The 15,984-nt window shown below is 39.6% G+C and overlaps 1 protein-coding gene across 1 annotated transcript; it reads left to right on the top strand.

Annotated features, from left to right (window-relative positions):
* The first annotated feature begins 52 nt into the window (after positions 1–52).
* si:dkey-28n18.9 (sorting nexin-32) lies at positions 53–5,707 on the top strand. Its single transcript, XM_034693604.1, has 14 exons — positions 53–421; positions 701–811; positions 986–1,093; positions 1,720–1,780; positions 1,947–2,071; positions 3,139–3,222; positions 3,305–3,379; positions 3,460–3,490; positions 3,678–3,765; positions 3,899–3,938; positions 4,037–4,123; positions 4,258–4,347; positions 4,971–5,036; positions 5,157–5,707. Exons 1-14 carry the CDS (start codon positions 416–418, stop codon positions 5,292–5,294), a joined length of 1,110 nt encoding a protein of 369 aa, XP_034549495.1. The 5' UTR covers positions 53–415; the 3' UTR covers positions 5,295–5,707.
* Positions 5,708–15,984: the final 10,277 nt, after the last annotated feature.

Raw genomic sequence — 15,984 nt, 5'->3', positions numbered from 1 at the left:
AGGTACCTGTGTTTGTTTTGTGGGAAAACCTATGTTCAGTGTTTTTTTACATGTTTGTCAGGCTGCAAAGTTGACAGCTGCGAGGGGAATTGATTGGACCGTTATGATGGTTTTCCTATGTGGGTGTGTCCAAGCGCCTGAGTTACTGACTAACATATAAGTTACACATCTTTTTCTCTGAGCAAGCATTTTGCATTTGGCACAGTCTTCCTTCATTCTTTACAGGACCAGTGTGCACTTTGACCCAAAGGAAATCCTGTGCCTGCTCAGCGGTTGGAGAGTGAGCTCTCCAAAGCCAACATTTAGACAAAAGATCCTCCCAGCTTAATGCCTTTTTAGCTAGATAAAGTAGGATTCAAGCGCTTTAAAAAGCAGTGAAAGGACAGTTTGCAAAGATTAAACTGCCAGTTAAAAAATGATGGTGAGTATTCCTTCTAAAATTCTCTCTCTCTGCCAGCTTCTGACAGTCATGTGACAACTTTTTACTCCAGCCATCTGTTGTTGTCAAGTGAGGTTTTTTTTTTCATTCCATTTGAATTTAGTTTGCAAACTAAAAGAAATAAGAATTGTGGCGCTGTATTGAATCAAAATAAGTTTGTTTGAGGTGTTTTTATGTTTCAATTAGCTTGCATACTAATGTAAATTAACATTACTCAAAATATTGTTTTGCAAATATTGCTGACCACATTCTATGCTACAGGAAGAGGTAAACGAAGCAACATCTGCTCCGAGTGTTCCTGCTCAAAACATCAAGGTGACGGAGGTGCTGAAAGACGGGGACGCACTTACCTTCCTTATTGTTTCTCCAAAGGTAAGAAAACCGATTGTCTACTTGATACTTGCTGCAAGCTTTGTTTACACTTGATCTAGGTAAATACAGACAACCAGTAGAACAGGTCTGTTTGTTTATTTATTCATTTGAATTACCTTGTTGCAAAAAAAACAAAAAAATTGGATGTTGTGTCGTCACTGTTGTGTTTGCCAGCCGTCGGGGACAGGGGAGTATCATGTGGACCGGACCTACGAAGACTTTGAATGGCTCCAGTACCATCTTGTCTCTGAGGAGGATGTTCAAGGCATGCAGGGAGTCATAGTCAGTACTTACTTACTAACCCCCCCTTTGTAAACACCTGCACAAATGTTTGACCACATGTATATTAGAGCTAAAATATGTAGATTAATCATCCTAAATCTGTAATCTTTAATACTGTTGACACATCCATTGGAAGTGTGCATGCTGCTTTGAGTTTGTTTCTACATAACTGCCTACTGAAACATGACTTATGCAGCAATTGATTGGCTGAGAATTGAGGGCTTTATTAACTCAATATAATAACATGAACTGAAACATTCTTTTGACAGTGTTTTTGTATAACACCAATAATTTTGCTCCAAACCCTGACCAAATATTGGAAGCATTTAGTTTTTTATGAACGCCCCCCTGTTTCCCCTCTATACAAACCTCCTTTTCTTTGTTATCAGGAAGCAGATATTGGCACTGTCATTCTGCAAACTGTCATTTTCTCAGTACTGTACTATTAGGAAGGAGCTTTGTGGCCTTTATTTTTGATGAAACATTTTCATGAAACTGAATCCCATTAGGGAGACTTTATTGCAACTACTTGATGACAAAAAGCATGAACCTTGTTGTGTGTGTCCTCAAAGTAAGCACCTAATGGAAAAAAAACTACTTATTTTTTCTCTATTTTTTCCTTGAAGTTCCCTCCTCTTGTTCCAAAGGCTCAGGTCAATGCATCCAACAAGGCTATTAAACAGCTTGGTGAGTACATCTGAAAACCACTTTCACATAAAAAAAGATTTAAAGATTGTAAAGCTAAATTAAAAGGATTTAATTTCTATTTTAGTGTCTCTTTTGTGAAGAGTTAGTGTGATATGAGGTGTTCGAGGTGAACAGAATGTCATGGTTTTCTTTGTTTTTCTCGCAGGCATCCTTGGTTTAGGGGAATGGCAGCCATACTGTAAAGCCTTGGAAACCTTCCTCCAGCAGGTTGCTGCACACAGCACACTCAGCAAAAATAAAGCTTTGGAAATCTTCCTGACCAGCTCCGATGTAAGTGATCACAAATAAACAGCTGTTTTTTTCTTTGTTTTCAAATATACTCTCCTACATCTAGCCCCAATGAGAAGGAGTAGTTTTACAGTGCATTATGATGCAACGTGATACCTTGTTAAGAGGGAGACAGACAATAAATAGTTGAACTTTCACTGACGTTGTTTCTCTACAGTAAAAAGAGACAAGTAACCAACATGATACAACAGTTGTGTCCTCAAAATTTTAACTCTCTTCCATATTTGGTCCCATATACAGTATGCTGAATGTATGCCTGTAACGTGAAGAGATGTCTACTGAATAAACAAACAAGGGTGAAGATTGAAAGCCTGCTGGCTGTGCCTGCGAATATTTTCAAAGAGTGTGCAGACAGACCTCACAAAAAAACACATCGAACAATAAAACAAAATACAAAGCCTTTGTTTTGGGAAGATATCATGAATATTCCTGCTGGCAGAGTGTTGGCTTAAACAAAGCAGAGTGAATCAGTTGCGGAATGATTCATGTACCAGATACAAGGCTGATAATTTTAGTAGTAAACAGGATTCTATAACCATATAGTTATATCAACAACATTTAATTGTTATTGCAAAGCAATGGGATCATACTATTCTTTATTTTGAGTCTGTTATAAACACAGGTATGCATTTGAAGGCAGGCACAAACATACAGAGCTATATAAAGTGCCTCTTTGCAGTTTAAAAGTTAGAGTTATTATCAGTGTTTATTCTGAAGTGTGTGGACCCATGAAGAAAGTATGCAGTGCTTAATAGAAATTTAATTTGTTTTTTTATATAAAGGGGCTGTGTACAATACCGAACATAAATGTTACCATTTGATGCATTGCACCAGAGTTAACTTAAAGCTAATTTACATTTGCAGTCCATTTGCACGTCACAATTTGTGAGGTATTTTCATGTTGTTGTAAGTATCTTGCAGTCTTAGATCTTTGTTCTGTGGCCTCTAGGCATACTCTTATGTTGAGAGGATTGCATACACTGTGTTTACTTTACTAAAACAGTATTTACTTTTGAAACATTCTGGCTTATTTGTGCTCTTGTGTGCAGCCCCCAGGCAGACAGAGACTAAGGAAAAGCATTTTCAGCCGACTGAGTCACGCTGTGGAGGAAAGAAGGAAAGAAGGCCATAAGGTACCCAACAGGGACTCATACAAACTGATTTTACAACCTCTGCACCCGTATGTTAGGTTTTATTGTTACACTGTGTCCACAGGATGTGGATGAGTTCTTTCAGACTGAGCGTGATCATAACATTCTTCTAACGGGCTGTACCAAGACTGCAACTGAGGTGAGCCAGTCAACAGTTTTTTGTTTTGCTTGTCAGACCAGGTTTAACTTGAAACTAATAAGATTCTGTTTTTCTTGTAGGATTTCCTGGATTTGGTGCTGACCGAGCAAAGTAAGGAGACTTTGCTTTTTTCATTGTAAAGAAACAAGTTTGTGTTATCTGGGATTAATGTTTGTACAGAATCAGCTGGTGATATTCATTGGAGAACTTATTGGTAGTTCTTTAGCCTAAGTCCACCCTGCCAGGCATATTGTATTTGTCTGATGTTAGTGTGTGCTTTTGTTCCATTTGTTTGCAGAAATAGCAGTGGCCTGCGGGCACTTCTCCGCCGCCCTGCATCTCTGTATGGAACCAGGGGAGGATCCGGACAAACAGGCCTTCTCTCAGTGAGTCAAAAATAACAAGAGTCACATGCAAACATCACATGAAATAAAAGTAAATGCCTCTGAAAACAGCATCCAAAAAAATAAAGTCTGCTAAAAGAAGAGATGGCAAACTGACAATGCTTTCCTCTCATAGGGCTTGTGTGAAACTATCTGAAGTCTTTGAGTCTTTGAAGGTAGGTTTGTTCTCTTGGATGGAAGAAAAACAATAACAAGGTGATGCATCATTGCTTTTCAAACAATTTGCAGATCATTTGCTTGTGTGTGTGTGCAGAAAAATATGACAAGTGTTGCTGAGAATGACATGAACACTGTTGGTCTTGGCTTGGAGATGGATTCACGCTACCAGGAGGCAGAAAAGGTGCACTCTCTGGTTCTTATGTCATTTTGTGCTCACTCTACTGTATTAATGGTGTCTCTATGCCCCATAGAATTATGACAGTGTCACACTGAAACTTATTCCTCTGTTTGACATGGTTACAATTTCACAAACAGGAAATGCTCTTCAGAAGAACCTGTAAACTGGTGGAGATGGAGAATGCAAGAAAAAATGCAGAGAAGGCCAAACCTAACAAAAAAGCTGCTGTGAGTATTCAGACCCTTGCATTGCCATTTGTACATACCATGTTGTGACCAGCAGGTGGCAGTATTGTTGTACTAAAATTTCAGTCAGACAAAAACTGATACACAAGGTTAAAACAGATGTGAATCTTTGAATTATTTAAATTTTTATTTTGTTTAATTTTTTTTTTTCAATTCCAGTTTAGTTTGAATCAGTAGTTTGAGTTGGTTTGTTATTTTAGCTTACCTATTGACAACATGTTTAGTTTTTTAAGTTGTAGTGAAAGTGTTTGTTTTTTCCTAACTTTCACCCAAATATACTAGGATAGATTGAAAGCAGTAATGTGATATCACGTGCTGCCATCTGCTGGTCAAAAACAGCCACAAAAAAAAGAAGAAAGTTATTTCTACTATCCATTCAAAATTCTCTGGATATGTGTAAAGCAAATTTTACAAAGCTCAAAACTAAAGACTCCTCTTTTTCTTTTTTTTTTTTAGTGAATGAAAATGTATTTTACAAGCTACCTAGCTGTTGATAAGAGTAAATGCTGATTAGAAGGCATATGATTCAAGTATAATTTGTATATTCGCCTCAAGTGAGACAAAGTAAATACTGATGATGTCAATATGCTCATAATGTCACTCAGATGGAGGGGGTCAAGAGGGCAGCTGAGGAGACATTTGATCAGATTTGTGAAGTGGCCACAATCGAGGTAATCCATTACATTTTTTCGTCCAAATCACACCTACAGTATCTCAAGTGAATCATATAACCTCCTGTTTGTCCACAGTTATACAATCCTTGTTTTGACTTGTATGATTTTTTATTCTAGATCAAACACTTCCATGGTGTGCGTGTGGAGATGTTGCAGCAGGCCCTGGTTCAGTGGTGTGAGAAGCAGCTTATTACAGCCAAAGAAAGTGCTGACCAGTTCAGCCTGCACCTGCAGGCCTTAAAAGAGATGGCCTAGTGACCCCAGTAGCTAACTCTCAATGAAGTGTCCTAAGTGTGTCTAAACTCTAAACAAAGCATTGGATATAACTCAAACACGTCTTTAACAGTGTTTTGCTGTAGTCTGACACTTTTTGGAATCAATTTTAAAGTGTAAAAATTACAACAACAAAATTTAGCAATATTTCCTCCTTGTACTCATACCAATAAAGTCTGATTTGAAATGGTGGTTTTGATTTCTAAGCAGTGGACTTGTCGTTTTGTAAGGCAATTGCATGTGTGTGTATATACAGTATGTGCCTATGTGTTTGTGTGTGTGTGTTCTATATTATGCTCATACATTTGTGCTGAGAGCTGTATAGTGCAGCTCTCTAGCTGCTACACCAGCCAGGGTCACACAAAATAAAGTGTGATGAATTGATTCCCACAGTACCTGCTTGCCTTTGTGTGTGTTTCTCACTACTGGATCATTAATCAGTTTGTTTGACTGCTTCTGCAAGGACATGGCAGCAAGGACACTCTGCACTGCCTTTTTTGCTCAGCTTTTAAAACTATTCCTGTTTTGCGAATATCTGTTAATTAACTCTCTTGCAGCTTCTCTATTTTTCATAGGATATTATGAAACTTCTAAATGTGAGGTTTGGTTAAAAGCTGTGACACATTTATCTGACATTTCTTACACTGAAGCATAATGTAATCCTCAAATTCTCTGTCTGCTGCAGACTGTAGGTCCATATCTAAGCACTGCTGCATGCTTCATTTAATCAGTTCCAGTCTGTAATCTATCTGTTGGATGAACAAGGAGGAGTGGTACCCGTTTTGGGAAATGCATCAGAGAGGGATAGATGGCTGATCTCAAATGAAGAGAGAGTGGAAAGGAGGTTTAGTTCATTTGACAGTATAGGGGTAGAGCAAGGGCAGTCATGCTATGGAGTGCCATACGTATACAGTCATGGCCAAAAGTTTTGAGAATGACACAACTATTAATATTCACAAAGTCTGCTGTTTCAGTTTTTATAATGGCAATTTGCATATACTCCAGAATGTTATGAGGAGTGATCAGCTCAACTGCAATGAATTGCAAAGTCCCTCTTTGCCTTGAAAATGAACTTTATCACCAAAAACACATTTCCACTGCATTTCAGACCTGCCACAAAAGGACCAGCTAACATAATTTCAATGACACACAGGTGTCACACACATTAACACAGGTGTGGGTGTTGATGAGGACAAGGCTGGCGATCAATCTGTCATGATTGAGTGACTGGACACTTTAAAAGGAAGATGGTGCATGACTCCATTGTTCCTCATCTGTTAGCCATGGTTACCTGCAAGGAAACACGTGCAGCCATCATTGCATTGCACAAAAAGGGCCTAACAGGGAAGTTTATAGCAGGGAGTAAGATTGGACCTCAGTCAACCGTCTATCAAATTATCAAGAACTTCAAGGAGAGAGGTTCAATTGTTGCCAAACAGGCTCCAGGGCGCCCAAGAAAGTCCAGCAAGCGCCAGGACCGTCTCCTGAAGGTGTTACAGCTGCGGGATAGGGCCACCACCAGTGCAGAGCTTGCTCAGGAACAAGCGTGCCGGATACGGCCCTGGTGGTGAGGCTTTCAGCAGTGTGACTGCCCCCTGGTGGCTGGCTGCAGTATAGGTAAAAAAATCCGTCTCCCCCATTCATTGAATGGGGGAGCAGTCAAACTTTAAAAAATAAATACACGTCGTACGAATGTTTCTCACATCCGTATGCTGTGGTTATATGTAGTTAGTATTTGACTGTTTTGTGTCCAAGGCCTCTTTTTTCTGAAAAGTTTCTTTTTCTTTAGTTATTAGAGTTTAAAAAACGGGGTTTTACTTCCGGGTTTCCTTTGATTCACAGCCGCCGTAGAACGAAACTTCAAAGGGCACACAGCGTCTTGTGACGTTACGCTGTAGGGCGGAGCTTATTACAAAGGCTTCACAGGCTCTGGCTGCACAATGGATGTGCCCAGGAGAGGGATTTTTTGGCTTCAGAACTGTACAACGGGAAGAGGCGGAGCAACGCTGTCCATTTTTATTTACATTCTATGCTCAGGAATGGCAGCAGGCAGGTGTGAGTGCATCTGCATGCACAGTGAGGCAAAGACTTTTGGAGGAAGGCCTGGTGTCAAGGAGGGCAGCAAAGAAGCCACTTCTCTCCAGTAAAAACATCAGGGACAGACTGATACTCTGCAGAAGGTACAGGGACTGGACTGCTGAGGACTGGGGTAAAGTCATTTTCTCTGATGAATCCCCTTTCCGATTGTTTGGGGCATCTGGAGGAAGGCTTGTTTGGAGAAGACGAGGTGAGCGCTACCATCAATCCTGTCTCTTGCCAACAGTGAAGCATCCTGAGACCATTCATGTGTGGGGTTGCTTTTCAGTCAAGGGAGTGGGCTCTCTCACAATCTTGCCTAAAAACAGCCATGAATAAAGAATGGTACCAGAACGTCCTCCGAGAGCAACTTTTCCCAACCATCCAAGGGCAGTTTGGTGATGAAGAATGCCTTTTCCAGCATGATGGAGCACCTTGCCATAAAGCAAAAGTCATAACAAAATGGCTCGGGGAACAAAACATTAAGACTTTGGGCCCTTGGCCAGGAAACTCCCCAGATCTTAATCCCATTGAGAACTTGTGGTCAATCCTCAAGAGGCGGGTGGACAATCAAAAACCCACAAATTCTGACAAACTCCAAGCATTGATTATGCAAGAATGGACTGCCATCAGTCAGGATTTGGTCCAGAAGTTGATTGACAGCATGCTAGGGAGAATTGCAGAGGTCTTGAAAAAGAAGGGTCAACACTGCAAATATTGACTTATTGCATGAATTCTGTGTAATTCTCAATAAAAGCTTTTGATACTTATGAAATGCTTCTAATTGTATTTCATTATACCATAGAAACAGCTGACAAAAACACCTAAAAACCCTGAAGCAGCAGACTTTGTGAAAATGTAATATTTGTGTCATTCTCAAAACTTTCGGCCATGACTGTATGTGGTATATTCTTTCTTGGGGTAAAAGTTTCCCTACAGTTGGTATAGGATGATGCATATTGTCCCCATATTGTGCAACATACTTCACCAACAGTTTTGTAACCTGATACCACATCTCAGTTTAATCCTCCATCATATCTAACATTCTGCTCTTTCTCCAATAGATGCCCACAATGCTAACAGATATATATATTTCATTTTCATTTTAAATGTTTGATCAGCCAAGATCTAGACTTGAGGTTTCTTCAGTGATTGAGAAGGAGCTAGCACTGAAGCCTTTCAGCAAAGAGGTTTTTGAGTTCAGATCCCTGGCATTCATTTTTAGAATCAGATTCAGGTTCATTTCTAAGGGGGTTTACACAAACAATGATTTTGTCTTTGTGTAGTATACAGCAGTACTCTTGATCCACATGTACAACCTCCCACTTGTAGGCAGACTCACCCCCACCAAAGAGAAGTACAATGAGGATAGGTTGTTGAACTTCAGGAGCTTTACAGACAGATGACAGTAGAGTAGTATAGGGATAATCAATTTCACACAGTAATGGAAAATAGATATACTTAGGCAATAGTGCTATGTGGGTATTCCTGGTTTAGCCTAGTCTGTAGCACACAGTGGTGGACAGTAACAGAGTAAATTTACTTGAGTTCTGTACTTAAGTACATTTTTTGAGTACTTTACTTGAGTATTATTTTTTATAGGAAACTTATTACTTTTACTCCACTACATTCAGAAGACAATTGTACTTTTTACTCCACTACATTTCTATCAGTGCTCTAGTTACTCACTACTTTTGTTTTGAAGTCAGCTCATGAATTTCCTTCTCTTTTCTGAAGTCTGATCCTCAGACAGTAAAATGTGTTTGTGTAGTTCTGTTTGTCTCAGTGGTTTAGTCGTGCCTGTATATCATGCGTCTCCACGGTTGAACGTGGAGCAAACACAGCAAATTTCACTGAGATAAGGCAGTTCACTTAGAGGTGGTAATGATGGCTATAATTCTCCACCTGAGCATCCATGGCCATATCTTCAGCCCGTGTTAGAGGCTTTTAAAATGAAGAATGATACGTATCATTTGAAATGTACACCCTGTGTCCCACTCTGCCCAAACATACAAACATTCACTGTCCAACCTGAGAAATTGTGCTGAGCTACGTAACATTTGTTTCATTCCAGATGAACATTTCAAACTAAGTTGTCCGTTTAGGATCTTAGGATCTTGGTTGCTGTTTTTAATCCATGGTATAGTTTTTAGAGATTTCAAGTAATGGTTTCTAAATAAACAGAATTTAACAAAATGTACTCCTATGTATTCTTTACTGCACTCATGCTTTGTAAAAATACAATATTTTGAGATTTTTTAAGTACTTTGAATACTTAAGTATTTTCAAAAGCAAGTACTTTAGGACTTTAACTCTTTAAGTAATAATCTGACAGAGCAACTTTCACTTGCATAGGAGTAATATTTGACCAGGAGTATCTATACTTTGACTTAGGTAATGAATCTGTGTACTTTGTCCACCACTGGTAGCACAGATGCCCCATATATAGAGGCAACATATTCTTGATTATAATGCAAATTCTTCAAATTATCCCATGAGAGAACCACTGAAATTGTGGTGGAAAGGAAAAGTACCGTGCCCATAATCAGCTAGAACAAATAAGCTCCTTTGAAGCTAATGCTTTGTTAAGGGGAAACTAAACCACTGCCACTGAGCAGCTGAATATAAATTAAACTGTCTAGGAAACCATGAAAACACTCCCAAACAAAAACACAGTAGAAAAACACAGAGGAAATTTCAAAAGGCTGGGAAACAAAAAATCTACCAAACAAGAACTACTACTTGTTTTCTGAGAAAGGTTTTTGTGGTGCTACTGCAGACATTCACCTCTACCCAACAAGAAGAAACACTAAGTAAAGCTCTCACTACCTTGTAGGATTACTGGATAGTTAATCAGGACAGAAAACTGGATCTAAATGTAATATGCATTCCACACCTGGTATTAATCACTAGACATACACACAAACCTGCACTGAGATGATTCCCTTACCTGACATTTTGAGCTTTAAGACAGAATGAATTTCTTGACCTGACAGAATGAGCTACTCTACATGACAGTACAAGCAACCTTGTTAAATGGCATGCGATACCTAAGAGAACAAACCTCCTTATCTGATAGGATGAGCAATCTGACAGAAAGAGCTACCCGAAAAAATGAAGTACCTTACTTGATAGAAGGTTTTTCCTGTTTGAATAAGCTGCCTGACAGAAAGGGCTACCTAACAAACAAACTTCCTGACTGAATGACAAGAAATTGTCATACCTATGTACTGACAATGCTACTTAACTAAAATGTGAAAGGTAACAGAATGAACTATCTTACAGAACAAACTCTTTCTGTTAAGAGCTTAATCTTTCAGGTTAGGTTCATCATTGTGTCAGGTTAGGTAGCTCATACTTTTGGGTAGCTAGTGCTGATAGTTAAGGTAGAAAGCCACATCTACTTGTATTAGTCTACATGCTGGATCTGCCACTACCAATATGGCTGATGCCCTGACGTATCGCAGTCAGCAGGATAACTTAGCCAATGCATCTACTGTATGTATATATGTTGCTCACTCTGTCAAGTGAAGTAGTGTAGTGTAACTACCTCATGTGTAAACAGGCAATAAATATATGATCACCACAATCATAAACAAATATGATTCTTCACCCCTGTAGTTTGACACCACAGTGTAGCAGATGATGGCTCAACAGAAGGCACATTTTTGGTGTTTTTATTCTGGGGCTGCAGCATCTAACTAACTCACCTTGTGAGTGCACATGGGCAGATATGAACTCGAACACACACACTCACACTCATGCACACAAATAAGATCCCTTGTCAGCTACCAAGAGCGTGACCCACATCAAGGACCTGGGATCATAGTAATGCTCCGTGTGTGTAACTGTGTGTTAGAGTGTGCATCCCATTGAAAAAATGCACTTAAAGCCGATGAGCTAAAGTAGTTCATTAATGGTGGAAAAGCAACACTCAGCACATTGCCCTTTGGCCTGACATAGATCACTTTGTTGAGTGTGAAGTAAAGGCAGCAGTTTATCTGCACACCCGGCCTGACAGGGCTGTATGACTCAGTCATCCCAATGGAGCTACACTTCAGTCGGACAAGTATGACAATTTGTAGGAGTGCAAAAATATGGATTAGCAGTTTTTAAAGAGTGTTAACACAGGATATTTTTATGATCCTGTGGTTATTCTTCAATGTCACGTGTCATAAATCTGCAATGGGTGATTTTCATGTTTCCTTTAAAAGACTATTTGATCTTGACATGTCTTTCCTAATGATATCAAAACAAGTAAGAAAACTTTCTCAACTTTCAGACTTATTCTATTTTATCATTTGACTTGAGTTGTGATATGTGGTTATGCAATGTAGTAACTCTCTTGATTTTTATTTTTTTTGAAAACTGTATCTCATAAGCTAAAAATGAAGAATTTCATGCAAAGTAATGGTACATTTTTAGATCGTTAACTAGCTTGTTAAACAAACAGATGTGTGATGACAGTGAAAGATAAGAAATTCTGTCTCTTCTTCCCTGACTTTTCCCTCTTCAAAAAATCAACAACACAAGACTTCATCTTCACAGAATTATTTGATATCTTTGAGGATCTCTAACTCCTGGGAAGATGTAATAACAAAATGTGAGTACAAAATGTGAATATGAAAGTGTCTCCTTCCTCTTCCAACTCTTCAAGCTAGGACTGACATCCCTGCCAATTACTACAAGTCATGAAACTGTTTTTTTTTGTTTTTTTTAAAACTCTTTAAGAGCCATAATCCTGAATTTGCTTGTGATGATTCTGTCATGAGGTCCACTGCCCGGCTGTACTCAGTCACAAATTGGTGAGCGTGTTGCAGCAGTGGAGTTGAGTCAACCCAAGGTTGCTGGCACCTCATTAAATCTAATCACTGCCTACATGGATTATGACTCATTAAAAGTTTGTTGGACTGAGAATGAGACAGGAGGAGAGAGAGAGAAAGAGATGAATGCCATAATGCAGATGCCCCGACCATCTGTAGTTTAAAAAGCATCATAAGGAACACCCCACTCTGAATGTGTTGCACGGCACAAGGTAAATACTACAAAATAGAGCCTCTTAGGCCTCAAATCAACCCTGATGGCAGCACTCCACCTGTGATTTGGAGAGTGGATACTGTATCAATTTTCTCCCCTTGCAGTGGATTACAGCTTTGAAAGGCATTAGACTTGCTAATTGAGTATAGTTCTCTGTTCACCACTGAATGGAGCCATAAATATTAATACTTTCACACTCCCCTCCTGGCTGCTTGTCATGCTTTCAAGAGCTTGCAGCTGATGGCATGATATTGTTAATTAGGTTTGCAGGAATAATGTCAGCAGTGAACCTCTGGACGGGCTGACATGCTGAGGTGATGACTTCTTGATGCACAACATGGAAAAACACTAACAGGAGACACGCAGCGGGGAGGAGAAACTGTCCATCACACCATTTCACATCATAGTCATCCATCTGTGAAGCCTCCAGTTAGATTTAAACGAAGGATACACATTAAAAAACAACTGATAATGTTTGGTCACACAAAGGTACGATACAGCATATGTATACCAAAAAATTCAGAGTGCATACACTGACACTCACGAATACAAATGCACCCATTAGAGTCAAATCAATTATTCATCAATTTTTCCATCACAGCTTTGACCAGGGTAGCAGGGCAAACGCACAACCACGCTGTGCACTGCAGAGGTCATACTGTCACATGGCTTCAACATGTGGCCTTCTTTCAGTCAGAATGTTCCCACACAGTACATTTTGTACCTCATGTTGTGATATGTAGTTACTGTAAACACTACTGTAGTGACTGTTTGCTGCTACAATAAAGAAGAGATGAAATCATTTGGTACAAGGCATGCGCAGAAGTGATCTGGTCTGGAGGAGCTGAAGGACTGACATCGCACTCCTTCCTTTAACCAAAACACAAATTTAACTCACTGATAACGCCAAAGATCCCTCACATTGCCACAGTCCCCTGCAGAACAGATTTTTGTGTGGATTTGAAGCTGACACTCTTGGCTATGGAAAGTAAAATGACGATTGGGTTGATGTTTTTTGTCCTCTACTCTGCTTATCTGCTGAAGGAAGCTGAAGAAGCACACATTTTTACATGGATCTGTGAATCAATCATTTTCACCATCAAGTAACTAACAAAAAAATTGTTTATTTGACATGCATTTAGTTTTCTAGTTTGACCCATTTCCCATGGAGAAGGCAGGCTTTATGACCTGTACTGCAGCCAGTCACCAGGTGAGCTCTAGAAGTTCTGGCTTAACTCAAAATAGCTGTTGCTTCTTCCATGCTTATGTTCAATGGTTGCCACTGTTTACATTCTGACTAGCAACTTTAGAAGTGTTGAGAAGCAACGTATATGTGCAAGATTTTAAATGAATTATATCTAAACAGTTATATGACTGCCAATGGATACTGGAATTACATACAACCAATTAATTGTCCCTTTTACTCACCACACTGGCTTTTCCCCTGCTGACAGCCAAAGCAAATGAAAATCCAATACTGGGTAAAGAGATAATGACAGAACCCTTAATGAAATCACGGTTGACCACTGCAGGTGCTTTCAGGTTTGCACTCAACAGATGTTAGCCTCTTGTCTGCTCTTATTTGTTAATTATAAGGTAAAAGAAAAAAACAATGGTTATGATTTCATGGTTATAACACTGTAATATGTTGCAAAGTCCAAGGGCAGCTGATACTCATGCAAGACACTATTGACTCACCTTGTCTCCAGAAAAAAAAAATGTCCACAGCGTGCTTAATTTGTTTGTCAAAGCTATGATCAAAACGTTTTCTTTGAGAATCTTTAGATCATTAGAGGAAAAGGTTTACTTTTCTACCTGTAGTTCCTTTACTCTGACCCTGAAACTACACAGAACTCACAGTTTTGTTCAAGGACACCTCAGCGGGGTGATTCTGGCTGTAAAAGGGGCTCAAACTAAAGCCTTCTGGTTGCTGAAGGACACCCTCTCTGCTCGCTGCGCCACCTCCATGTTCCAAACAAACATACAAGGGCAAAGCAACCAGATGGAAAGTCATCCTAGCGTCGACAGCAAACAGAGGTAGAGCATCTGTTGCAGGGATGTATCCAAGCTCCCAAGACAAGCCTCGCCTCACCTTCCCCGCTTTTGTTTCCTCTGACTCAGACTTGGCTTACAGATACAGAGGGGATTGCAAAAGCCCCCTGGATACTGCTGTTAAATTTCACTTTGAGATAATGCATGCTAAAATCTCATTAAATTCCCGTCAGAGATAATGCATGGTAAACTCCCATTATGGTTTGATTAGAAGGCACGGGGCCTGCGGTCGTGCTGATTGTCTTTTTAATCAGATGCTTCCTGCTGCAGAGCAAACAAGAGCCGAGAGGAGGGGGGAAGTGAGAGAAACAAAACAAAACAAGCTGAGCAAGCAGTTACAATTTCTTCTCTCTCCAAGGACAAATTGGAAAATGTTGTGTATTGTTTGTGGCATAATGAAAGTATATGAGAGTGGATTTTAAATGCAGTCGTTTTCCATTGTATTTCCTGTCTGACTGCAGAAATTAATTATTCAGTAGAACAGAAATAAATGAAAAAGCTAAAAGAGGAATTTTACTAGTTTGATGTCCCTGGCATTCAAGTGCTTTCATGAGCGAATGCAAATTTCTATTTAAACTCTTCTAAGAGGCACCGGGTTAGTCCTTAGGTGATTTCTTGATCAAAAATAGGACTCTAAGTCCAAGAAAGTTAATGAAAAAGAACTAGGATTTATACAAATTAAGCAGCTTCTTTGAACAGTTCAGTTGCATTTAGACTCAATCAAGGCATTCAGGACCCTGAAACGTGTGGTAAAGAAGGTAGAGGCTCAAACTCTTCTTGAGAAAAGAGAAACACTGCATCAGTCATGTAAGAAAAAAAAACCAACTGTACTCTGTGTGATGCCCCTTCCATTTAGATAACACAGCTTAGAACACTTGACTGGTTGCTTGTTCTCTGTCCAGGGCTGCAGACCTCGGAGCAGGATAATCAACAGAATTAGACACGCTGGGGCTCTGATTGCCTCATGTATCTAATTTGGGCAGGAGCCAGTTTCTTAGATTGCTCCTCAGGCCTCCTTCGACCACACACACACACACCTCTGCTTTTGATTCTGGTTTCTTTGTCTTTGTTTTTTCAGCACAACACCGATACCGCACATTTCCTGATCCACACCTTACACAACTGGCTTGTTTTTGCTTGCTATTCCTTATAAATGAACGCCTTGTTAATTAGTTTACCCTTCTGTGTTTGTGTAGTCTAAGAACCGGGCTGTGACATATAAACTATTTACCTAAACTACAGTAAAGCACCTCCCATGAACATGCCAGTACAGCACAGAGACTGGTAATCCCATCACATTTAAAAAGTTATGTGAAGTCTGAACACAGGGAGAATAACTAGGTTTTACAGCTAGGATTTAAAAATCACAAGATGCACTACGTCTTTGACAGCATGACTTTAAGCCAAAGAGAGGGGCAAGGTAGGGAAGGGCTGAATTTCCTGAGGATTTAACTTATGTTAAACCTGGAGGTCTGCCAACTGAGATCTTTAAGCATGTAAAGAAACT

The sequence above is a fragment of the Notolabrus celidotus genome, chromosome 1 (genome assembly GCF_009762535.1).
Source record: "Notolabrus celidotus isolate fNotCel1 chromosome 1, fNotCel1.pri, whole genome shotgun sequence".
NCBI classification, from domain to species: domain Eukaryota; kingdom Metazoa; phylum Chordata; class Actinopteri; order Labriformes; family Labridae; genus Notolabrus; species Notolabrus celidotus.
The sequence above is the reverse complement of the archived record's forward strand: the minus strand, read 5'-3'. Positions and strand labels throughout refer to the sequence as shown.